Raw genomic sequence first — 27,320 nt, 5'->3', positions numbered from 1 at the left:
GCTGCTCATGGCTGGCTGACGGATCTGGCTGCTCATGGCTGGCTGAAGGATCTGGCTGCTCATGGCTGGCTGACGGATCTGGCTGCTCATGGCTGGCTGACGGATCTGGCTGCTCATGGCTGGCGGAAGGCTCTGGCTGATCCTGTCTGGCGGAAGGCTCTGGCTGATCCTGTCTGGCGGAAGGCTCTAGCGGCTCCTGTCTGGCGGAAGGCTTTAGCGGCTCCGGTCTGGCGGACGGCTCTGAAGGCTCATGGCAGACGGGCGGCTTAGCAGGCTCAGTACAGACGGGCAGTTCATGCAGCGCTTGGCAGACGGACAGTTCAGACGGCGTTGGGCAGACGGGCAGTTCAGGCGCCATTAGGCAGACGGCAGACTCTGGCCGGCCGAGACGCCCTATAGGCCTGGTGCGTGGTGCCGGAAACTGGAGGTACCGGGCTGAGGACACGCATCTCAGGTCTAGTGCGGGGAGAAGGAACAGGGCATGCTGGACCCTGGGGACGCACATAAGGCCTAGTGCGTGGTGCCGGAACTGGTGGTCCCGGGCTGAGGACACGCATCTCAGGGCTAGTGCGGGGAGCAGCAACAGGACGCACATGACTCCGGGGACACACAGGAGGCTTGGTGCGTGGTGTAGGCACTGGTGGTACTGGGCTGGAGCGGGAAGGTGGCGCCGGAAATACCGGACCGTGCAGGCTTACTGGCTCCCTTGAGCACTGAGCCTGCCCAACCTTACCTGGTTGTATGCTCCCCGTCGCCCGACCAGTACGGGAAGGTGGAATAACCCGCACCGGGCTATGTAGGCGAACCAGGGACACCATGCGTAAGGCTGGTGCCATGTAAGCCGGCCCGAGGAGACGCACTGGTGGCCAGATGCGTTGGGCCGGCTTCATGACATCCGGCTCAACGCTCAATCTAGCCCGGCCGATACGTGGAGCTGGAATGTACCGAACCGGGCTATGCACGCGTACAGGAGACACCATGCGCTCTACTGCGTAACACGGTGTCTGCCCGTACTCTCGCACTCCACGGTAAGTACAGGGAGTAGGCGCAGGTCTCCTACCTGACTTCGCCACACTCCCTTTAAGGCCCCCCCCAATAAATTTTTGGCTAGTGCTCACGGGCTTCCAGCCTTGCCTCCGTGCTGCCTCCTCATATCGCCTCCTCTCGGCTTTAGCTGCCTCCAGCTCTTCACGAGGGCGGCGAACCTCTCCCGGTTGTGCCCAAGGACCCTTTCCATCCAGTATCTCCTCCCATGTCCATGAATCCTGTGTAGGTGGGTCCTGTTGCCGCTTGACACGCCGCTTGGTCCTAGATTGGTGGGTAATTCTGTCACGATCGTCAAGCATAGAGGAGGACCAAGGCGCAGCGTGTGCAAAATACATCTCTTTAATTTTGGAAGAGAGAAAACACGAAACCGAACACTATCCAAAACTTACAAAACAACAAACGACCGTGAAGCTAAATAACGTAAGTGCACAGACAAGCAACAAACGTACAACATAGACAATTACCCACAAACACATGATGCCCATGGCTGCCTTAAATATGGCTCCCAATTAGAGACAATAAACCACAGCTGTCTCCAATTGAGAACCAATCCAGGCAGCCATCAACATACAATCACCTAGACAAGACATTACCCCATAAACCTACAAACCCCTAGACAAACCAAAACACATACTTCACCATGTCACACCCTGACCTAACTAAAATATAAATGAAAACAAAGATAACTAAGGCCAGGGTGTGACAATGACAAATGGTAAATGCACTACGCTTAGCTAGTGTCGGGACCAGAGGGACTGTTTATTTGCCAAATAACATTATGGACACACCTGTTTTTAGTACATCTGCTGTGGAGGTTTAGGCATTGCTCTGAGCTTGTTGAGAAGTTTGTGAAAGCTTGACAAATGTAGGAAAGCAAGCCCAAGGCAAACACCATAGGTCCCTTGGAAAGATAAAGCAGAGACCTCTGTTTTGTGCCTTGACATTACTCTTCAAAATAAAGGTCCCTTTGTTTTGTAAATCATTCAAATGTATCCATCTTATTTTTGTATAATTATCACTGTTGAAAATGTTTTAGAAGATATAATACAAAAGTGTTGTGTTATGTTCAATGATAGCATATTATATATACAATGCTCAAAAAAATAAAGGGAACACTAAAATAACACATCCTAGATCTGAATGAATGATATAATCTTATTAAATACTTTTTTCTTTACATAGTTGAATGTGCTGACAACAAAATCACACAAAAATTAACAATGGAAATCAAATTTATCAACCCATGGAGGTCTGGATTTGGAGTCACACTCAAAATTAAAGTGGAAAACCACACTACAGGCTGATCCAACTTTGATGTAATGTCCTTACAACAAGTCAAAATGAGGCTCAGTAGTGTGTGTGGCCTCCACGTGCCTGTATGACCTCCCTACAACGCCTGGGCATGCTCCTGATGAGGTGGCGGATGGTCTCCTGAGGGATCTCCTCCCAGACCTGGACTAAAGCATCCGCCAACTCCTGGACAGTCTGTGGTGCAACGTGGCGTTGGTGGATGGAGCGAGACATGATGTCCCAGATGTGCTCAATTGGATTCAGGTCTGGGGAACGGGCGGGCCAGTCCATAGCATCAATGCCTTCCTCTTGCAGGAACTGCTGACACACTCCAGCCACATGAGGTCTAGCATTGTCTTGCATTAGGAGGAACCCAGGGCCAACCGCACCAGCATAGGGGGTCTGAAGATCTCATCTCAGTACCTAATGGCAGTCAGGCTACCTCTGGCGAGCACATGGAGGGCTGTGCGGCCCCCCAAAGAAATGCCACCCCACACCATGACTGACCCACCACCAAACCAGTCATGCTGGAGGATGTTGCAGGCAGCAGAACGTTCTCCACGGCGTCTCCAGACTCTGTCACGTCTGTCACATGTGCTCAGTGTGAACCTGCTTTCATCTGTGAAGAGCACAGGGCGCCAGTGGCGAATTTGCCAATCTTGGTGTTCTCTGGCAAATGCCAAACGTCCTGCACGGTGTTGGGCTGTAAGCACAACCCCCACCTGTGGACGTCGGGCACTCATACCACCCTCATGGAGTCTGTTTCTGACCATTTGAGCAGACACATGCACATTTGTGGCCTGCTGGAGGTCATTTTGCAGGGCTCTGGCAGTGCTCCTCCTGCTCCTCCTTGCACAAAGGCGGAGGTAGCGGTCCTGCTGCTGGGTTGTTGCCCTCCTATGGCCTCCTCCACGTCTCCTGATGTACTGGCCTGTCTCCTGGTAGCGCCTCCATGCTCTGGACACTACGCTGACAGACACAGCAAACCTTCTTGCCACAGCTCGCATTGATGTGCCATCCTGGATGAGCTGCACTACCTGAGCCACTTGTGTGGGTTGTAGACTCCGTCTCATGCTACCACTAGAGTGAAAGTACCGCCAGCATTCTAAAGTGACCAAAACATCAGCCAGGAAGCATAGGAACTGAGAAGTGGTCTGTGGTCACCACCTGCAGAACCACTCCTTTATTGGGGGTGTCTTGCTAATTGCCTATAATATCCACCTGTTGTCTATTCCATTTGCACAACAGAATGTGAAATGTATTGTCAATCAGTGTTGCTTCCTAAGTGGACAGTTTGATTTCACAGAAGTGTGATTGACTTGGAGTTACATTGTGTTGTTTAAGTGTTCCCTTTATTTTTTTGAGCAGTGTATATATAGATATATTGTCATAGTGCACAACTTCACCTTTCCAATGCTTGAGTTGTCCAGACTTACTCAAGACTCCCTGTTGCCTGGTACTAAAATGAGGACATGCATGGTCAGGCTGGCTGTGTAAGGTGTTCTGATGTGCCGGATACAGAGGGATTGCACGAGGTCCTGGTCCCAGTTTTCCACATTTGACTGGCTCTGGGAACCTAGCCCACACTTATAAACTACCAATTACCAATCAGACAAATCTTCCGCCACAGTGGAAAAATCTTCCCAGGGTTGTTATTCCATGGGCTGTCGCACCTGTTCTTATCACTGGGATAACAGTCACTGACAAGCCCAGGAGTCTAACCAGAGTTCCACAAGGGTCAGTTGCAGTGCCACTTAAGGTTTACAAGTGATCCTGACACTGTTAAGGAGAAAAGTCGCCAGGCACATCATTTGTGTTTGATTAGTTCCTGCACGGAACAGCTGCTCCTCCTGAAAATGTAGCACCTTCTCTCAATGGGTCGTTGCCATCTGTGGTGATCCTTCACTGAAGCAGACTACCGGAGTCTAATTCATAAAGAGTAACCCAACTTGACATGAGTGTGAGACTGGAGTGACAGGGCTTCGCTTTAGCGTAACCAACACTGGCGTCCCATTCACGCTGCCTGTCAGAATACATTCCCACCAGACACACTCCACATTGTGTGTAGAATTGTTGAATTAGTTATGAATGAATCACATATTTTATCTCAGGTTGAGGTTATTTTTGACTTCATGTATCAAAGTGGCTGTTATACAGATTTTTAATATTTTCTGGTGTTGTCCAATGCCGTAGCCCCCTCAGTTCATTATCTAACGATCGTTCTAGGCTATAGGAAGACCCCTATGTCACCAAAGGTAGTTTTTTTAGGATATCAAAGAGTTATGTTTGCCTCTCTGAGGAGCTTATGGCTAGTTCCTGCCATTTTTGCTGCAGAGGTACTTCAAAAAATATTGAGTTATAATAACATTTCACATTCACAGTAAACATCATGGCAAGATTCAGCCCTTCAGACAACCAGCACCATGCTTATACACTAGACTAGAGTAGTCCTACAATGCCATGCCCTTGTTCCTTGTTGTGCTGATGTACAGGCAACATGAACAGCAGACATCCACTTTAGAGAGCAGAGAGAATTCCTGCTTTACAGAATGTGTTGTACATTGACAAGCCCTGAGTCCTCCCCCTTTCCCTTGGAAGATCCATTGCAGAACGAATCTAATAGTGGGTTGAGTCATTTTCTGTTTTTTCTTGGTAGTCTGAGCATTGTGTCCTCTTGCTGCTGTCATGTCGAAGTGGAGGGATAGAGTGAGCAGTACTGTTGTCACTAGGCACAAGACACCCTACACACAACCACATCTCCACTTCATCGAACACTGATGTGAAAGCAACTGGACTTGTGAACACAAATTATAAAAATCATGCCGACCCCAACCAAACTGAGCTGGACCAGGCCGTCTCAGTAGAGCTTTGTTTGGTGTAGCTCAGTTTGGCTCAGTGTTTCAAAACCCTTGTTGTGGTAGGCATTCACCATATTGCTTTCCTTTAATCTGTGGCTTAAGGCCAGCAAAGATATGAGAGCAGCCATGGGCTCATTGAGATGCACCTCATCTCTGAAGGCACTGCAGACTCCTTGGAGGAGTGTTAGGATGTTATTAGCTCACTTCAGCACTGCCCAGAAAGGTGTTTTTAGGATGTGTAATGATGGCCATTTGCAGTCTATGGGGAAGAAGAGCTAGGTGATATACTCTGGAAGTGTGGAGGCAGCCACACTACCGGGCTACTAGTTTTAAGGGTTTCGAAGTCTGGAGACTTGAGAGATTTTGGAGCAAAGTTAATTAAGTACAGATGGTGGCCTTCAATAGTTCATATACAGAACAAAAATCTAAACGCAAAAATTTAAACGATTTTACTGAGTTACAGTTCATATCAGGAAATCAGTCAATTAAAATCAATTCCTTAGGCCCTAATCTGTGGATTTCACATGACTGAACAGGGGCGAAAACAAGCACACATCTAAATCGCTGTGAAATATATTTTAAATAAGATAAAATATCATCATCTGCTGGTGGACCAAAACTGTTGTTTGAAGCTAGTGGACTACCAGCTTAAAACGGCTGTAAAAACGATATTTGTTGTTTTTGAAAATATATTTCACAGCGATTTAGATGGTACAATGATTCCCTACACTATTCAGTGCTTGTTTTCTCACATAAACTGAAATTGAGCGAACAGTGTAGAAGTTTAGCAACCAGGAAATGATAGAGCGATTTCCACAAGATAACCCAGCCACAAAGTCAGAACAGCTTTCCCATTTTGACAACAGATGCCGGTCTGACGGGAGAAATCAATAGGTATTATCACAGCCAATCACAACACTGCCAGGTAAATAATACTGTGAAACACTATCATTCCACTATTAGCACTCAATATATTATGGACATTTTCTGAAATTGCAATGCAAAAATTCAAAAGAATCCTATGTGTAGCACCTTTAATACAATTTAAGAACATAGACAAATGTTGTCAATATACTTCCTGTAAATTATTCTCCGGACATATATGATATAGATCAGAGGTCTTCAATAGGCGGCCTGCGGGCGATTTGATTTGGCCCTCCAAGTTTTTAAAAAGTTTATTTTAATTTTCATTGTTGGACAAAAAAGACCATAATCACCAGGAAATCAGCACAAAGTGATTTAAGTATTCCCACGCATAAATACAGAGACATATGTTATCGTATCTGAATGTAATCAAGGTTTGAAATTATGTTTTTGTCAAATACTATATCTGTTTGAGCTTCTTGCTGTAAATGTTCAGTGTACAAATTATTTATAATTATGTCCTGGCCCCCAACCATCTGCCCAAGAAAAAATCAGCCCATGGCTGAATGTAAACGCAACATGCAACAATTTTAAAGATTTTACTGAGTTACAGTTCATATAAGGAAATCAGTCAATTGAAATACATTCCTTAGGCCCTAATCTATGGATTTCACATGACTGGGCAGGGGCGCTGCCATTGGTGGGCATGGGAGAGCATAGGCCCACCCACTTGGCAGCCAGGCCCACCCACTGGGGAGCCAGGCCCAGCCAATCAGAATTAGTTTTTCCCCTCAAAAGGGCTTTATTACAGACATAAATACTCCTCAATTTCATCAGCTGTCTGGGTGGCTGGTCTCAGACGATCCTGCAGGTGAAGAAGCCGGATGTGGATGTCCTGTGCTGGCGTGGTTACACGTGGTCTGCGGTTATTAGGCCGGTTGTACGTACTGCCAAATTCTCTAAAACGAAGTTGGAGGCGGCTTATGGTAGAGAAATTAACATTCAATTCTCTGACAACAGCTCTGGTGGACATTCCTGCAGTCAGCATGCCAGTTGCACGCTCCCTCAACTTGAGACATCTGTGGCATTGTGTTGTGTGACAAAACTGCCCATTTTAGAGTGGCCTTTTATTGTCCCCAGAGCAAGGTGCACCTGTGTAATGATCATGCTGTTTAATCTACTTATTGATATGCCACACCTGTCAGGTGGATGGATTCTTGTGGCAAAGTAGAAATGCTCGCTAACAGGGATGTAAACAAATTTGTACACAAAATTGGAGCGAAATAAGCTTTTTGTGCGTATGGAACATTTCTGGGATATTTTATTTCAGCTCATGAAACATGGGACCAACACTTTACATGTTGCGTTTATATTTTTGTTCAGTATAGTTTGGGACCACTGATATAGATGATAGTTGATGCTAAAATCTTGAGTCCACAAATGTTTTCTATTCTACTTGCTATAACAATAGCATGTGTCATAATAGTATCACAAGAGTGGTTCACGACTTAAAAAGAGTTACATTGACTTCAACTGTTAAGTTGTATCAACATTTATCTTATAATGCAACTAAGTTGACATAACTTAAGGGGGTAACTCTTCTTTTGAAGTTAAAACAAGTACATATGTTTTTCTGTGTACTGAATATACATCAACTGACTGTACTAGCTACCTCTTTTAGGACTGCAGCCTAGGCAGCTCGGTGTCCCGATGCAGTCCATCCTGACTCCAAAGCACCCGGACACAGCTTTACTCCTGGTGGCCATGAGCAGGTCCTGCAGTCGGCTTCTCTAACTCCAGGCCCTGCTGTAGCTCTCTTCTGCAGCTGGCTCCTGGACGTCTGAGAGCAGATGCCTCTCTGGGTCCTCTGGGGCCACATCCCACCATGGGCTAGCCTGACTGTGTTCGGGCTCTGGGTTGGGGCCCTCGTAGTCCACTGCAGGATCCTCTGCTATGGCCACCGCAGCCAAGGTCTCCTAAAATCGCTCCAGTAGATTCGGTAGAACAGGGAATTGACATGGACGTCACAATATTTCACGACTTTATTTAGTTGCAGTATCCTGGGCACTGTTATGGTCATCTATCACAGACAAACAAGTTCCTGAAGCCATTGACATGAAGGCGATTCAAAATGTATTTACCTTCAAATACAAGAAACCTTCATTCCAATAAAACTCTAGATAATGTACACAAAATATGGTTTTGAAGAGCGCATATTAGGTCAGACATTTTCTCTTTGACTAGCTGTTATTAGATCACAAACGTTGCCAGGCCAACAACCATCCATCAATCCAATTCAACACAACTTTATTATCAATTCTACCAGGGACAAATAATCAGTGAGCCCTACCTACAGCAACTGACTGGACTAGTAGCTACCTATCTTCAATTGGGCCAAATTACTAGCAGGGTATGTCACGATCGTTAGACGGAGTAGACCAATGCGCAGCGTTAGTTGCAAACATACTTGAACTTTATTATCTTTAGTGATAATATAACAACAAAGCAACAAACGAAACGTGCAGTCCTACGGTTTACACAACCAACACGGAAACAAGATCCCACCAACACTAAGGGAAAACAGACTGTTTAAATATGGTTCCCAATCAGAGACAACCAGCAACAGCTGACACTCGTTGCCTCTGATTGGGAACCAATCTGGCCAACATAGAATCTACACACCCTGGCTCAACATATAGAGTCCCCAGAGCCAGGGTGTGACAGGGTATTTACATTTTAGGCATTTAGCAGACGCTCTTATCCAGAGCAACTTACAGTTAGTGAGTGCATACATTATTTTATATTTTATTTTTCATACTGGCCCCCCGTGGGAATCGAACCCACAACCCTGGCGTTGCAAACGCCATGCTCTACCAACTGAGCTACATCCCTGGTAGGGTCTGTCCAACACATGGGCTGCCATCAACGTCTGCTGACAAAGCAATACCAGAAGTCCCCATGAGGCATGCCTGATTCCATTTAGGCTGTGGTTTGTTAGTGCTAAGGCAGGTTGTTAGCCAGGCACTCTCTTATATAGGCACTTAGAAATAAACATACACACCCACAGAGGAGACGATCTGGTGTCAGTGGCTCATCATTTTGTGGATTGTCTGAAGTGCATTCTGACACCTCTGTCTGATAAGGCTGCTGGTAAAATGTCCTTTTAAGTGGCGGCTGGCTGGTGACTGATGTGTGTGTGTGAGGATACTCATGGTAGGGCTCAGGATCAGTCTTAGGGGCCTGCGCTCAGACATAGCTGTGCTTTGCCGGGAATGGATCCGCTACACAAATACTTGGCATTGCTCTCGCTCCAAACCCTAAATATACCATAGTGGGTTAAAAGCATGCTCTGCTAGTCTATATATAGTGGGGGTTTATTCATGAAACTTTTCTCCAGGTTAGAATAGAATACTGTTTTAGGGAATGTTGATTGCATCATACTGGCTTACTTGGCAAACATAACATACATAGAGACATCACAAGACATAATGACAAGGCAAAAATACACAAATAAGTACGGTGTTAGGTATAGTCCTAGAAAGCCTGTAGGTACCTCATTGAACATTCAATAACCTTTAGCTCTGTCTATATGGTGTACAATCCAAACCTTTAACTGAACAAACACTGATGTTGGCCTAGTTTAGAATGGTTAAAGCATCCTTAAAAGAAGTAGAATATCTTCCTTTGAGTGTGTGGACCCCCTTTATAGTGTTTTCTCTTGGAGTTTCCTAATCATCTTGCATGGCCCAAAAGAGAGAGAGACCTATGAGAGGCCATGTTTGACTTGATTCATCTTGAGTGGTGGTATTTATGAGTCGTCAATAATAAATAGTCTACTTGTGAATAAGTCATGTTGTGGCAATAGTTACCAGGCCCTCCTATCAGTATTATGGTAAAGCATGTGAATTATCTGCTAATGGGACTGTTGTTGGGCATTCACTGATATATGGATGAGACTTGGGTGCTCCATATCAGACTCCATATCTCATGTCCTATCCATGTCTGGCCAGAGTCATGGGTTTGTCAACGTTGTGAAATCATGGAACCATTGAACCAAAGTATAAAGTTACACGTCCAAAATAGGTTTGGACGAGTCAGAGGGGTAGCCAAAGCCTATATCCCGAGCGTTCTCTTTCCATGGTGCTGAAATAACAATAGCAGTGCCGAAGACGGTGTTGAAGCAAACCTCGAATTTGAGGTTTATTCCTTGTGATTTTACTTTTATTTTACTTTTACTTTTATTTGCTTCTCTAGTAATTTATTGTTCTGTGGGGTTTGATTGTTCTGTGAGGGTCACCCTGCTAGGTCTCTTGTGAGTTAGTAGGGTATGGTCAGGTCATCCCAACTGATAAGCATCTGGCTCAATTTGGCTTATGATAGGCCTATGAATAGGATCCCAAGGTGGTTTAGGGAAACTTCACAACTCATTATTTTCCTCATTGATTATTCAGTCTGAGCCTATGACTTAGGCATTCTGTAATTTTGAATACATTTTTTTTCTAATGGATGGTATAGAAAGTAACCAGATAAAACATTTTATGCGCAATTGTAAACATTTATTGTACACCAATGACACCGGTTCAAATAAATATATTGCCAATAATCTAAATGTAATGAATATAAAATAAATAGGTAGCCTACAGACTATAAATAAGAATACACTTTGGTAAGTAATGACTTTGCTGTTCCAGGTAATGTGTAAGACTTCATCTTCTCTTTGGATCTGAAAATAGAGAAAACAAGAAATTAGCCAACACAATTTTGTCTCTTAACATAGCTCTCACAATGGATATTGTCAACTTAGCCACGCAGTTTTGGAGTGGACAACTTGGACTCTATTTGGTTAAGAGATTTTGTCTGATGCACAGTATCCTATGATCTTAACCTTAACTATACCCACTGTATTTGCCAACCATGTTGCATCCAAGAGAGCTCATTGAGCCGATTCGGTCTATCCTTCGCCCGAAGCAGCCTGAGGATCTCTTCGATGTTGAGTCGTTTCGGACAGTTTTCAGGTCACGAGCCGAGAGGAACTCTCTTATTGCGGATTTGTCGAGTCGTGTTTGTTGTTGCTCTCTCTCATCTGCTGCAACCATTGCGATGTCTTCGAGAGTCATGTTGTCCAACTTTTCTGTGGCGACCCGATCGACCTCGCTCCGCTCAGGAATGGACTCTTCAAGTCGATGGAGAAGTACCTACAATGCCAAAAGCAAGTTTGAACAAACGGTTTCAATTGTATCTATCCTTGGGCTTCAACGTATAAGAAATATATCCCTCAAAGGTGTATATGAGCCTGTAGGCCTATAGCCTAAAAAGGACTTACCTTTAAGACATCCATGTCATCATTGGTCAGTAACTCATTGTAGACAGGATATGCGCTGAGCAGCGGCAGATTTAAGAACAGGAGAAGGCCAAAAAGAGGAATGTTGGAGAGCTGCATTATTCTCTTTCTTCTTCAGTGAAGGTGAAGTGGTGTGTAAAGCTTATTTATTTTCCTCGCAGTTGTCGTTGTTTCTACACACCTACCGCATGGTCTTTTATATCTAGTCTGACACGCACAGTTATGCGAGGAATTGGAGTTGCATGCCAACACCTGATTGTGATAACAGTAGCTGTCGGAAATGACTCCTTTTAAAGCGTTGTCTTCCTAGATAATGGGGCATACCCATGACATAGGCATAGTCAGTGAAATCCTTTCTTTAGAAACACACGTTCATAAATTGGCTCACATATTGTAAGAGATTGTTGACTTGGAGTAGGCCTACTGGAAGTCATACGCTTAACACAGGCTTTGCCAACAGCTGGCCGCTGTCTAGCATTGAGGACAGGCCTTGTGCCTTGTTTAATGTTACTAAAGTTGGCGATATTCATGATTAAGTTCTCAGTAAACCACAATGATTCAATGACCAAATATATGTCACAGGCCTATATGGGTTTTAGGTAACCCATATGCATAAAAGTGAGTTTAATGAGATATACCCAGGGGTGTACTGGGACAAAAATTCAGCCCTGGCATTTCAGCCACACCAGCCCACAACACTGCATGCGTACACACATGCAGAAACGCTACTGACACATAACATCTGGATAAGAGCGTCTGCTAAATGACGAAAATGTAAATGAAAATGTAAATAACATATGCAACTATAGTACAGCGTTTCTCAACTTTTACTGTACCAGTGACCGGTGAAACATATTCCTCCTTTTTTAACCAGCTCTTTTTAACCAGCTCATGTTTAAGACAAATACAACATGTAAAAGCACCACTACAACTCACCACTATAACTGTGTCTCTGTTGCCTCCCTGTTGTGCAGTCTGTCTCTGCATCTTCTCTGCTGTCACTCTGTCTCTGTTTTTGCTTCTCCTTGTACTCCTCTGTTGTCTGTCTGTCTGTCACTCCTAAGTGTTCATTGCTATTACATACAGTATAGAGGCAACATATTAAGGAACTGGCAGAGCATCTGTGTCTCTTTGTTTTCTTCCTACCTCCACTGCACTCACCTCTTGAGCTGTCTCTGCTAACCCTAGCATCCTTTCCCACAGCACTGGTACCAGAAGACCAGGGGACCATACTACCTGTGCTAGGCCCAGAAACATCCTAGTTGTGAATGAATAAACACATGTATTAGATACAAAATAAAGGTTACTGAATAAATGCCAAATAGATGACCATTGGCTCATAATACCTTATGAAAGCCTAACTACTTATATTGAAAATATAAGTGCCTGGCTGTCATACATGTTCCCCCCTATCCTAAGGGTTAATTACTGTTACATATATAATATATCAATAAACTGGCAGTACATGTGTCAGTGTGTGTCTCTCTCTTTCTGTCTGTGCGGTAACACTTTATTTTAAGAGTCCATAATAAACTATTTATAAGGCATTTACAAACCGTTTGCTCAACATTTATTAATCATTACTCGCACATTTGTAAATGTTAGTAAGCTAGTTATTCACACATGTACACAGTGCCTTCGGAAAGTATTCAGACCCCTTGACTTTTTCCACATTTTGTTACGTTACAGCCTTATTCTAAAATTAATTTAATTGTTTTTTTCCCCTCATCAATCTACACACAATACCCCATAATGACAAAGCAAAAACAGGTTTTTTTAAATGTTTGCTAATTTATTCAAAATAAAAAACTGAAATATCCCATTTACAAAAGTATTCTGACACTTTACTCAGTACTTTGTTGAAGCACCTTTGGCAGCGATTACAGCCTCGAGTCTTCCTGGGTATGACGCTACAAGCTTGGCACACCTGTATTCGGGGAGTTTCTCCCATTCCTCTGCAGATCCTCTCAAGCTCTGTCAGGTTGGATGGGAACGTTGCTGCACAGCTATTTTCAGGTCTCTCCAGAGATGTTAGATTGGGTTCAAGTCCGGGCTCTGGCTGGGCCACTCAAGGACATTCAGAGACTTGTCCCAAAGCCACTCCTGTGTTGTCTTGGCTGTGTGCTTAGGGTCGTTGTCCTGTTGGAAGATGAACCTTCGCCCCAGTCTGAGGTCCTGTGGGCTCTGTAGCAGGTTTTCATCAAGGATCTCTCTGTACTTTGCTCCATTCATCTTTGCCTTGATCCTGACTAGTCTCCCAGTCCCTGCCACTGAAAAACATCCCCACAGCATGATGCTGACACCACCATGCTTCACCGCAGGGATGGTGCCAGGTTTCCTCCAGAAGTGATGCTTGGCATTCAGGCCAAAGAGTTCAATCTTGGTTTCATCAGACCAGAGAATCTTGTTTCTCATGGTCTGAGAGTCTTTAGGTGCCTTTTGGCAAACTCCAAGCGGGCTATCATGTGCCTTTTACTGAGGAGTGGCTTCCGTCTGGCCATAAAGGCCTGATTGGTGGAGTGCTGCAGAGATGGTTGTCCTTCTGGAAGGTTCTCCCATCTCCACAGAGGAACTCTAGAGCTCTGTCAGAGTGACCATCAGGTTCTTGGTCACTTCCCTGACCAAGGCCCTTCTCCCCGATTGCTCAGTTTGGCTGAGCGGCCAGCTCTAGGAAGAGTCTTGGTGGTTCCAAACTTCTTCCATTTAAGAATGATGGAGGCCACTGTGTTCTTGGTGACCTTCAATGCTGCAGAAATGTTTTGGTACCCTTCCCCAGATCTGTGCCTCGACACAATCCTGTCTCGGAGCTCTACGGACAATTCCTTCGAACTCATGGCTTGGTTTTTGCTCTGACATGCACTGTCAACTGTGGGACCTTATATAGACAGGTGTGTGCCTTTCCAAATCATGTCCAATCAATTGAATTTACCACAGGTGAACTCCAATGAAGTTGTAGAAACATCAAGGATGATCAATGGAAAACAGGATGCACCTGAGCTCAATTTCGAGTCTTATAGCAAAGGGTCTGAATACTTATGTAAATAAGGTATTTCTGTTTTTTGTTTTTACTAAATGTGCTACAATTTCTAAAAACCTGTTTTCACTTTGTCATTATGGGGTATTGTGTGTAGATTGCTGAGGATTTTATTTATTTAATCCATTTTAGAATAAGGCTGTAATGTAACAAAATTTGGAAAAAGTCAAGGGGTCTGAATACTTTCCGAAGGCACTGTATACTTCCTTAAACATCATGTGTTGTGTGCTTGTTCTTTTACCAGGTACTGCAGGAATGTCTACCAATGGCATGCCCATATTTTTGTGAGAAATGACACTGGTAAGTCAAAACATTTATAAAGTATTCATAAAGTATAAATAGCACTCACCTTAGATTAAGGACTGCAAAAATACTTTACTAATGCCTTATAAATTGTTTATTACGGACCTTAACATAAAGTGTTACCCATCCTAGTTGTGAATGAAAAAACACATATATTAGACAAAGAAGAAAATCACTGAATAAATGCCTTTTAGATTACCATTGGCTTATATAATATCTTATAACAGCCTACTACATATTTCAAATTAGTGCATGTCAAGTGTTCCCCCTGTCCACTTAGTTAATGTGTGCTGTGATGACGCTGACTCAGTAGCTCTTGTCAGAAACGCATTTTATTGAATTCCCCTTATAAATTCTTTAGTTCGTTCATGTTTCCCCATATATCTAGTAATTAATTTATCCTAAATGTATATGTTGTTCTTTTCCTCTTTTTGCCAGTGTCATTAGTATTTACTGTGAGCAAGGTTACTTATGTGTCGAGGAAATCTTTGGTCAAGTTGCATTGTGGCGCATTTAAGTTTCATATTTAAATGCAGTAATGTATCCTTTTGCAATCCTCCAAGTGGATGCGATGTTCAGGTGCACATGAACACTTGCTACACTGACGAGAAAAAAAATGTTTATTTCCTTATTGTAATGCATCCTGTGTTTGAAGTTCGCAAGTCTCGGAGCTCCATGCCTTGTCTGTCATGTACGTGCGTAATGGGAGCACGGGCGGGTGCACGGCTCCATAAGTAAACGTTTTGCTGCTGCTTGTTGGCCTGCAGAACTATTGTTATTAAATATGCCTTTGTAGATTATATAAATATTAATTGGATTTCTCCATTCACCTGGAACCACCTTTCACTGATAATAATCTGGACACTATTTTGCACCTGATCCTGCTGCCTCCTGCTAATTACTGCGCTTAAGGCTGCTCCAACATCTGGTCACATGTGCATTTTAATATATTTCAATAATTTAGACATAATTTAGCTCGTGTGTGTGTGTCTAAGGTGGGGTGTGTGCTGGGCCCTGGGCCTGGGCTGATGCTCTCTCTACAGACCTGCCATATAGATTTTGAAGTTGGACTATTGTTGTGTCGATGTGGAATAATAGACTGCTGCATCTGCCACGTTCTTGTTTCTGAATTTACATTGACTTTTGTAGTGTCAGTAACTTTTCTTTTAACAGTAACCAATGGGAGACTTTCCAGTTTACTGGTCCAACAGCAATAGTTGGGCTTATAATTAGAAGGAATTCGTTAACTGTGTCATACTACTTGTCTACAAGAATGCGAAATATTGTTGATAATTCGTTTTATCATAATAATCCTCAGATTATTTGGACTTCATGTGCTGTCTTTGCAGCGCTGGTTGAGTGCATAAACTATTCCTTGTATTGCAGTAAGTAGTTATCAGTATGACTTGAATTGATCTCATTATCTTTCTCTCTGTGACAACTAATGTGACTAACTATGGAAGGCTATAATGTATTTAATTCATAAAACGTATATGATTGGATAATTGATAGTTATGATAATAAAGCAAAGCGTTCCATATCTAATAATTTATTAAAAATAATACCATCTCACAACATGATCAAACATATACATCGATTTGATACACACAAGTGAACAATACTGTACAGGCGCAAACAAATAACAAATACTTTGTATTAGGTATTTCTGGAGAGTGCAATTAGCAATCATATATCCCTTTTTCGAAGTAGAAATACAATATGCATGTCTATAAATAAATATAAATAAATAAATAATTGTCACTGATAGTCTAGAAACAAACCAACCCAGAAATTAAGAGATTTAATTTCGTATGTTTTAATATCGAAATTATTTAGTATACATTCGTTTATGAAATGTTTGTCTTCTATTGTTTGAAGGGAAGAAATGCATTCTCCAGAATGGGAGGGAGAGTTCCACAGAGGTCAGAAATGGCGCAGTTTCGTGACGTCCATGAATGGGCGTTGTTCTTCAGTTCCAAGATATTCTCTTCTTGTTACCTGCAAATACAAATTAAAATCATATCATAATCAACTCATTATTTTCATTTTTAGTGGTTATATTGTTAGTCAAACATCACCATGCAGAAGTTCAACTCATAGCCCTAAATTGTATCAATTAATAAAGAATATACAGCCCTTTCTTGATTATAATAATGTAATGGAGTTAATATCGATGTGTGTGTGATCTTGCAACAACCTTTATGTTATATCTTACAATAGACAGAGCTATGCGTAAAATCAATTCGTGCGTAAAACCAATACATTCTACGCATACCTTTTAGCCTCAAAGTATGGACTTTTTTCCACACAAATTGACATCGTACTACATTCTTGAGCTTATTTATTTGTTTAAAGGCATTCCACTCAAATAATTGCCATCAGATATACCAGTCTTGACGTTATTGCACCCCAGTCCGCTCCACGAGCCGATTCTCTCAATCCGGTTACCGAAACAACTGTTGAACGATTTGGCCGTCCTCCTCAAACCGATTAGATCTTTCAGGTGTGACACCACAGGGCTTTCGGTGGCAATTCTTTTGGGTGCGTTCATTACCATTCTCTCCTCCTGCCCCCGGATCGCCGCGGGCGAGTTCTCAATGTCCTCCATATCGGCTGCGTCCACGTCCTCAGACTTAGACGGATAAAGGTCATTTTCCTCGTTAACGGTCAACTTGTCCTCGAGCCGCTGGATCAGGTCCTATAAGTGAACAAATGGCGCGTATTAATGTCACATAGTCATAACGTATTACTTTGAAAGGTGATTTTAATATAGAATGTAGGCCTGTGCGCATAGCATGTATGCTTATGTCTCCAGTTACTTTTTGTCTGCAGAAATTACACAATTCTAAGAACTTCAATTAACTTGATTGCCTTTTTTATGTTTTTGAACTGCTTCTAACTGTATGTCTTACCTTCAGATTTTTCAACTCTTGAACATTCCTACTGGCATACAGATTTCCCCAGCTCACACTGTGGGTCATTATTAATATGATATATCCAAAGAAAATATACAATTTTGCCATTCCGATATCAATCCCAGCGGTCTTTTTGAGGTGTTTCAGATATCCCGTTCAGTGTTTTAATGACGGGATGACTAGGGGGGCTTTTTATGTAGAGCCCGTGCCTCGGATAGTAGCCTACTTATCAAGGACTGCATGTTATGACATAATTCAGCTTGACATTCCGTCGCCTTGACAGTGATAAGGGAGCAGGGTTGTGTGCGGCGTCCGACTGCCTTTTAAGATAATATTTTGTTTGGACCATTATTTGGACTGGATAACTATTGGTAACTATTGAGGTGTCATGTTTTTATTTTGTCTTTGGGGATGAGAGGAGGAGGAGGGTGAGGATGGGAGATTAAGAATAGGTCAGGTGGAGGATGGAGAGGTGAGAAGGAAGTTGCGATAGGCTACTGATCGCTGTTGGGAGTTATGATGATGATTTTGGCTAGTCAGAAACAGATGCTTCACTTGCTTGAGTGAGGAGAGTGTAAGTCTCGGTATGCCAGACCAATATTGTAAAAAAAACCGGAAACAATAAACTCACAACAAAGTAATTTATTATGCAAAATATTTATTTCGCCGCATTAGGCTACAATCTATCGCAAGTCTGCACGTTCTTTTTCTTACAACAAAATAAATAGATAAATACATTCAACAATAGTATATTATAGCAAGAGCCAAAAATGAAAATTCGTCAGTTCTAAAATAATAACAATTTAAATATGCCAAATGCGAACCACAAATTTAAATACATCTCATCACAAACGCCATTGTAAACTCTCAGTCGATACTTTCTGAGGTGATGAGGTTCATCCTTCTCGAAGAGTTCAAGTAAGGGTCGTTTCTTGTGCTCTGGTCAACAGCCCAAACCCTGCAGAAACAACACAAAACATAGAGCCGGTCTTGAGAAACAATATTGCATTTATTTGATAGTTCAAATAAACACATTATAATATAAATTCAACTCCATCATACTGTGGCTACAGCTTGAGTGGAGAATTTCATTCGGTTGGATTGACGCAGAGGATAACCATACCTGTCCTTTAGCATCCAAGCCCACTGAATGACCCAATTCGCTCTAGCCTGACGCCGAAGCAGCTTCTCAGTCCACCCTTCTTGAACCGGCTCCACGAGCGCTTGGGGGTCGTCATAATGTCATTGAGAAGACGCGCAATTGCGTTCTCCTTTCCCGTCAGCGCGGGATCCCTTGCATCTTCGGAGTCCCAAGGAGGCACCTCTTCCGCGGTGTTCTCTGTAATGAAGTCTTTCCCATCCACCCCCATCTCCTCCGACGTGTAATATGGTACATGACTCTCCTCCTCCAGAAGCTGTTTCAAGCTCTAACAGAGAGAAACCATGGAATTATTAACCCCAATGTCACTTAAAGCCACATGAAACAGTCTTCCATCAATTACAATAATATATATATATATATATATATATATATATATATATATATATATATATATTTGGTGGAATAAGAAGAACAGCAAAATAGCAATGATCAAGAGACTTTGGCCCATGAAGCACTAGCTTACCTGTAGGTTTGACATGGGGTTGGCTCCTACCAAGTTCAGAAGTACAAGTGCAGTTAAACAGCAAAATGGGATATTTGAAATCATTTTCATGTAGTTTGTCTTCTCCCCTTCGCTCTGTAGGTAGACCAAATCTTTCCCCTTGCCTGTTCTCCTTTGGCAACTAAACGTCACCAGGTGCGCTTTTATATCTGTGCCGTTTCGTCACGGAGGCCCAAGAACACATGAACCGTGATTAATCTAGAGATTATGCTGTGGGAGTGTGTAGTTAATTCGACTGGATCTCCACCTCAATTGACATATGCCTTAAACTGTGACGCCAAGAGGGCTCTACCCAATTACCCCTATCTCCATAACCGTGTCAAGAGACGCATAAAGGGGGCTATGCCTCCAGCTAAACGTTTCATATGGGCATGTCTCTGTGGTTCATTTGAGATGATGCTGTTTTGTGATGCTTTCACAAGAAGAGACAGACAGACAGACAGACAGACCACTGGGCAAAAACTGGTTGAATCAACGTTGTCATTTCAACCCCCAAAATCTATGTGTTGAAGTTGAATCAATACGGGAAACAGAATTGGATTTGCAAAAAGTCATCAATTTCGTATTTTTTTCACCCAACTTTTAACCTAAATCAATTGACATCGCTACAAGATGCGGACCAAGGCGCAGCGTGATATGCGTACATCTTTAATTTAAGTACACCACAACACGAACAAAAACAACAAACCAAACGATACGTGAAGTCCTAGGTTAAATAACACCAACACAAACCTTCCGGAACAAAGATCCCACAATAAACAGTGCCAAACAAGCTGCCTAAGTATTGTCCCCAATCAGAGACAACGAGAATCAGCTGCCTCTGATTGGGAACCACCCTGGCCAACATAGAAATACACGAACTAGAACAAAACATAGAAAATAACACATAGAAAATCCACACCCTGGCTCAACATATAAGAGTCCCCAGAGCCAGGGCGTGACGGACTGCGACCGCGCCAACCAAACACAAGAGGGTAGGGGCCGGGTGGGCATTCCGCCTCGGAGGCAGATCCGGCTCCGGGCGTGACCACCACTCTCTCTCTAACCCCCGTAGCGCCCCTGGTCTGGTCCCGCTGGCCGGAGCTGGACTGGATATCGGTGGAGCGGATTGCTTTGGCTCCGGTGTGGAGCAGCTGACCGGTGCCGGACCAGGCACCGGTGGAACAGGCACGGACCGTGCCGGACTGACGACGCGCACCACTGGCTTGGTGCGGGGAGCAGGAACGGGCCAGACTGGGCTGACGACGCGCACCACTGGCTTGGTGCGGGGAGCAGGAACAGGCCGGACCGGGCTGGCGACGCGCACCACTGGCTTGGTGCGGGGAGCAGGAACGGGCCGGACCGGGCTGACGACGCGCACCACTGGCTTGGTGCGGGGAGCAGGAACGGGCCGGAAAGAAAGAAAGAAAGAAAGAAAGAAAGAAAGAAAGAAAGAAAGAAAGAAAGAAAGACAGACAGACAGACAGACAGACAGACAGACAGACAGACAGACAGACAGACAGACAGACAGAAAGGCAGACAATATGAAGTCCCAATGCAGTGAAGTGGAGCAAACAAAGAATAAAGAAAAAACTAAAGAGAAACTTGTTGATACAATAATATGACCTTGAACAACAAAGTCTATCTTGCACATATTATTCAATTCATTTCAAGTGTAGTGGTTGTAGGAGGAAACATTCATTGCATAGGCTATTTATAGGCTAAATACAGAAAAGTTGGTATTGGGAGTTATTTCACAACCTATCACAGTGTCTCTTTTCAGTCTCTTTTTACTTTTTATTGAACAAAAACTGATATCCAGGACCTGCTCAGGGACAATAGATGTGCGTATATAACATTTTCCTATTTGGCATTGTGAGTTACCTAAACTCTACATTCATTACATTCATTCTGATAAGTTTTGTCATCTCATCCACAGGAGTGAATGGTTTACGCATCACTTTTTAATCAATCAATCAATCAAATTTTATTTATAAAGCCCTTTTTACATCAGCAGATGTCACAAAGTGCTATACAGAAACCCAGCCTAAAACCCCAAACAGCAAGCAATGCAGATGTAGAAGCACGGTCCAAGCTCTTTTGATCCTAAAATTGCTTCCCTAACCTCCTCCACTCCTATTCAAGTCTTGCATTTGTTCTGACATACTTGTTATGAAGCATATCGATTTACAGTTGTTACTGCAGGCTTGTTGCATCTCTCGAACTCACTCTGGATCCCTGTCAATGAAGATGGTGTTATGATCTCCTTCTCTCCTCTCCTCTCCTCTCCTCTCCTCTCCTCTCCTCTCCTCTCCTCTCCTCTCCTCTTCTCTTCTCTTCTCTTCTCTTCTCTCCTTTTCTTTTCACACCTGGACATAAATAGTTACTCAGTAAGGCTGAGTTTTTCTTTTTGTTTCCCTCCCTCTCTTTGTCACACACTCTTCTATTTATAGAAGTGTAGGAAAGTCCAACCAGTGTCAATCAAGAAGTCATAAACACATGTTTTTTCCCCCTGTGGAGAAGCCTGCAGAAAATACCTTGAAACTAAGAAAATGTATTGAGATACGTCTTGGACAGAATGTTACAAAGATGTCTCTCTTGGCCTTCAGATACGAACCTTACATTTCACACTTGGCCAAAGAGTCAGACATTTGCTGGTCTATTGTTCAGTAGTCCTGTCTCATGCAAAAGGTACTGTTGAAAACAAATCAAATCACGATTGCCCTTGTATCCATGGATACAGAAATGGATCTAGCCTCTATAACAACAATGCCTTAAGGCTGCTTCTACTTTACGTTATTGAAACATGAAGCACCAAAACTGGAGCAAGCATCTATGCGATTATGCTATTCCATAATATAATACTTTTCAACACTTTTTGAACTGTCTTTTTTTGGCCCTTATTGCTGTAATGTCCAATATAGAGAAGAGTTGAGAGTTCACATATTGCCAGTGGTTTGTCATCTCAAAATGGGAAATCTGGTGTTGAATGTAACTGTATGGATCTGTGATGATGCTGAACGCTTGCAGTCCATGTTCATGAAAAGAACACAATAGAATAGAAGTTTGCATATATATTCATGCAACTTTATATATATATTAGATGTTACTATCTGTATATCCACCACATAATAGTACTGTACAACCCTTAAACATTAGCAAACACAAAATACAGTATTTTGGTGCTAAGGCTAATGTAGCTGTGTTTTTCAAGGCTGCTGCATACACCTATTGTTCATTGTTCACTGCCACACACACGCACGCACGCACGCGTGCACGCACACGCGCACGCACACACACACACACACACACACACACACACACACACACACACACACACACACACACACACACACACACACACACACACACACACACACACACACACACACACACATTACCAGGTTCAGATCAGTTAGTGCTGTGCATCATTTATATGATGAAGCACTGATGTGCTAATTAAAAACGTTAATGAGGGGGAACCCCGTTAGCTGGATCAGACACATTCTTCATCATAGTGACAGTGTATTGTTTTAAATGTCACACAACGTAACTAGCTCTGGGGTAGTTATGTAGCTCATTTTCACCTATAGGTTTATGTGGTTCAAAATCTGTAGTGATTTAGAAAGGCAAATGAAACACATGGTTCAATAAAACTGGATTGTATCCTCAATAATTGCCATGGTATTGCCATTTGACACATCTTTGTTTCCAACTTTGATAAAACGTTGACATCATTCATGTTGATTCATAATATACATTGAGTATACAAAACATTAAGAACACCTGACACCTTTCCATGACACAGACTGACCAGGTGAATCCAGGTGAAAGCTATGATCCCTTATTGATGTCACTTGTTAAATCCACTTCAATCAGTGTAGATGAAGGGGAGGAGACAAGTTAAAGAAGGATTTTTAAGTCTTGAGACATGGTTTGTGTATGTGTGCCATTCAGACGGTGAATGGGCAAGACAAAAGATTGAAGTGCCTTCGAAAGGGGTATGGTAGTAGGTTCCAGACGCACCGGTTTGTGCCGAGAACTGCAACGCTCCTGGGTTTTTCATGCTCAACAGTTTCCCGTGTGTATCAAGAATGGTCCACCACCCAAAGGACATCCAGCCAACTAGATACAACTGTGGGAAGCATTGGAATCAACATAGGCCAGCATCCCTGTGGAACGCTTTCGACACCTTGTAGAGTCCATGCCAGAACGAATTGAGGCTGTTCTGAGGGCAGAAGGGGGTGGTGCAACTCAATATAAGGAAGGTGTTCTTAATGTTTAGTATACTCAGTGCCTTCAGACTATTCACACCCCTTTACTTTTTCCACATTTTGTATTACAGTGGAATTAAAATGGATTTAATTGTCAATTTTTGTCAATGACCTACACAGAATACTATGTAATGTCAAAGTGGAAGAACAATTCTAACATTTCTAAAACATTTATGAAAAATAAAACACTAATAGAAGTTGATTAGTTAAAGGGGGTGGGTGCAACTCAATACTGAGAAAGGTGTTCTTAATGTTTTGTACACTCAGTGTATAATTGTATTATATTTTAGCTTAGAGAGAGAGAGAGAGGGCGGGAGCGAGAGAGATATAGAGAGAGAAACCTTTCAACCATACATTTTTTATTTGTTGAAATATATGATGAGGTGAATTTTTGGCCTGCCAGGTGTTACATTTGAAAAAGTTGAGTCTGATAAACAGTCTTGGTGAAGTTTCAAACCCCTGAAAAGTACATTATCGGCAGATGCCCTGAGACCTAAGTCAATTTGGCATGATAGCTCCTTGTGCCAAGAGCCTGGTGAATTGTCAATTAGTCCCCCTCTACCTCCACACGGTGTGCCCCACATCCGAGGCAGCTGGAGGTGGTGGAAATCAGGCTAATCGCTCATAATTTGCCCTTGGTCTCTCTTCTCACTAGGGGTGTGCGGGGTTGTTTGGAACAAGCTTATAGTCTATACACATGCATGGACATACTTACACACACAGGCATTCACATTCATACCACACCAACACACACACACATACACACGCAAACACGCATGCGCGCACACTATTTCCAATAGAAGTGAAACTTAAAAACAGGAATGTGATTTACAGTAGACAGATTAATTTGTCATTTTCCCCCATGTTCTATGACAATCCTGTAGCCTAAGCTTTCACACAAAAATGTCTGTAAATTATTTAGCACAAACTGGAAGTTTCAGTATCAGTAAGAAAGTTCAAAATGCTGATATGTGACAAAATGTTGGAGATTAGGGGCGGGATTCAATCTGACTGCATGCACGTTGTCAGCTATGCACCTATTAAAAGACAATGTTCCCGAGTTTGTGGAGACCGCATATGTCAGCTCAATTGGAAATTACCTTTAAATGCCAAGTGCGCTATAACATGAATCTACCACTGATCGGATTGAATCCCAGCCTAAATTGTATTTTACTGCAAAATGAGAGTCATATGTTGCTGTACAGCCATGTCAATATATAGCTAGCTACTAATAATATACAGTAGAAGATAGTATAGCTAATGAACATTGATACCAAATCAGTGATGATGATTACTATGACAACGATGCTAATGATCCACCCGCTCCGACACTTGAATGAATAATGTGACAGGACGAGAATGGGTAGAGAATTTGTCACCTGATTAGGGACAGGACGAGGCGGACGAGAGACAGCCACTGAACCACGGATGTTCTCAACTAACGCAGTCTGTCAGCACTGTCCTCTCACTCTTCCGACACACACTGATTATCATAGAGACATTGCTACAGCGCAGTGGGAAGAACACTCATTATCCCTGATTCATTGGATGCATACCAAATGGCACCCTATTCCCACTACTGTTGAACAGGGCCCATAGGGATTAGGAATATGGTGCCATTTAGGATGTAACTACTGTCTTTCTGAGAAAGGCTTTGGTTGGATCCCTATCCACCCCCACACAGCAAATTGGCCAGTTGATTTTTCATTGTAACACTTCTAGTGTTGATTCAGGAGTTACATTCACTCTGTAAGAGTGACATTAACACCCAGTGGTGTAAAATAACCCCCAGTGTTGGTGTCAATAACTAGAGTTATTATTTTACATGGTGGAGAGTAAAACAGCCCCATCAAAACCACACCCATCATTATCATATTTCCCAGCATGCTCTATTGCAGGTTTATTTTTTAGGATTGTTTTTTATATCTGTGTCTTTGCATGTACATTGACTGATTCATCTTATGCTACACAAAGATAAATTACATACATTTTTCTAAACTAATCCAATCCGTTAGTTAGATTTATTGCACCCGTTACTGAAATGGTTGTTCCAGTTTAAATGCTTTAGGTAGTCTTCTTATCAACTTTCTTAACCCTGGCAGTCACTCTGAATGCAGGTTGTAGGTGAATACAAATTCCAACTGTTGGACATCCTAACTCTGTATGGATTCCAATAGGAAATACACATCACTTTGCAAGCCAGCATAATGTAACCTGCAGGCCTGATTTGGGCTGAAAACCAGGAGTTTCCTAACACCACTGTGTTAGGGTAAAACTAGGCCATCAAAGTAAAGCCTTATGATATATGTATTGTATTGTCATAGATTGTAATGATAGTGTTTGCATAGGTACTCAGTTGGTGAAAGCAAAAGTCCTTTCAAATGAAAGAATTCAATAACCATGTCTCTGTCACTAACAAATACAATCATGGGTGTTAAATATGCAAATTAGGCTCTACACCATACAGTGTTAAAACAACACCCAAAAACTTTGCAGGTGTTAATTTCTTAAACTGAGAAAGTGTAACAGCACCAGCACTAAGCAAAGTGATTCCAGTTTACTCTAAAGCAAGTGTTATGTTTTACACTGTAGGTGTTACGTATTACTCTACAGTAGAGCTATGCAAACACCACAATAAAGTTCATTTGAACACTTTAAGAGTTGAATGGGGAGCACTGCAACAGAGTTAAATCTTTAACACTTTCAAAAGTGTTATTTTAACACCAGTTCAGTGGGACTCATATGATCACTGAAAATAGTGTACATTTAGCACTTTCAGAGTTAAATGTACACCATTGCTTTTGTTGTGCACTTCCATATCCCCTTTAACCAATTATTAATGAAAATGCTGAAAAAGATTACCTGTCGAAACCTGCCTTTCCAAAGACAATTAAGGTCATCTGAATGACTTTTTAACCGTGCGACATGGGTAGGATATTTTGAAGATAGTATCCGTGCTATTTTGGGCTATGAATTGAGGGTATTGCTCATGGCACCTGTGTAATGATTGATTCGCCACTGGGGGATCATTAGCTTGGCTGTTGAGGTGTTCTGGTGGAGTGTGTGTGTGCGTGTGTTGGTGTGGTTGCATGTGTGTGAGGGTTTGTGTATGTGTGCGTGTATGTGTGTGTGTGTGTGCATGTGTGTGGCTAGCCTCTGAAAGGCCAGGGAGAGAGAGGTGTGTGCACTGACATCATAATGGAATGGCATTTGCAGGGCAGGAGATATGACAGGACTCAAAAGACAGGCATTTGTTGGACATATCACCTCAATATCAAAGACAAGGAAATGCAAACATAGTCTTTAGAACATGAATATATGTGATTAATACTCCTAGGGCAAGGAGTTTTTCCTCAACATGTGACTTGACAAGCCATTTTAGATCTCATCTCATATCATGTTACCTCATGTCATCTCATCTTTTGCCACCTCATCTCATTGTTTCTCAGTTGGCCAGAATGTGTCAGCGGTTAGTGCCTCTGACCCCTCACATATGCTAGTTGGCATTGGATCGAATCCGGCCCACTGCCCTTTGCAAGTCTTAAGCCTATCTTTCCAGCCTTTATCCTAGCCTGTGCAGTTACATCACACCCCGTGGTTTTACATAGATAAGGCTATTTTAATGTCAGAGACCTCCTCGCATATATTTAGCATTAGTTCATGCTATTTTTTTATTGTGTGTCGCTTAAACAAGCCAAGTACAGCTTTCGAAATGGCAAAGACGTTGTTGTAAGGTTAAATATATGCACGA

The 27,320-nt window shown here is 42.7% G+C and overlaps 2 protein-coding genes across 2 annotated transcripts; both read right to left on the bottom strand.

Moving 5' to 3' along the window:
- Nucleotides 1-7,849: 7,849 nt before the first annotated feature.
- Nucleotides 7,850-11,499, bottom strand: LOC311147636 (brain natriuretic peptide-like; the record flags this gene model as incomplete). Its single annotated transcript, XM_084184367.1, has 4 exons — nucleotides 7,850-8,035; nucleotides 10,743-10,782; nucleotides 10,956-11,254; nucleotides 11,383-11,499. The coding sequence occupies 4 exons, from the start codon at nucleotides 11,497-11,499 to the stop codon at nucleotides 7,850-7,852; spliced, it is 642 nt and encodes a 213-aa protein (XP_084040493.1).
- A 7,283-nt stretch (nucleotides 11,500-18,782) lies between these two features.
- Nucleotides 18,783-19,367, bottom strand: LOC311147420 (C-type natriuretic peptide 3-like; the record flags this gene model as incomplete). Its single annotated transcript, XM_084184122.1, has 2 exons — nucleotides 18,783-19,079; nucleotides 19,278-19,367. 2 exons carry the CDS (start codon nucleotides 19,365-19,367, stop codon nucleotides 18,783-18,785), a joined length of 387 nt encoding a protein of 128 aa, XP_084040248.1.
- Between the last annotated feature and the right edge of the window lie 7,953 nt (nucleotides 19,368-27,320).

Source organism: Coregonus lavaretus (genome assembly GCF_964263955.1).
Source record: "Coregonus lavaretus genome assembly, chromosome: 20".
Lineage (NCBI taxonomy): Eukaryota > Metazoa > Chordata > Actinopteri > Salmoniformes > Salmonidae > Coregonus > Coregonus lavaretus.
Note: the sequence above shows the minus strand (reverse complement) of the source record. Positions and strands in the feature narration are given on the sequence as shown.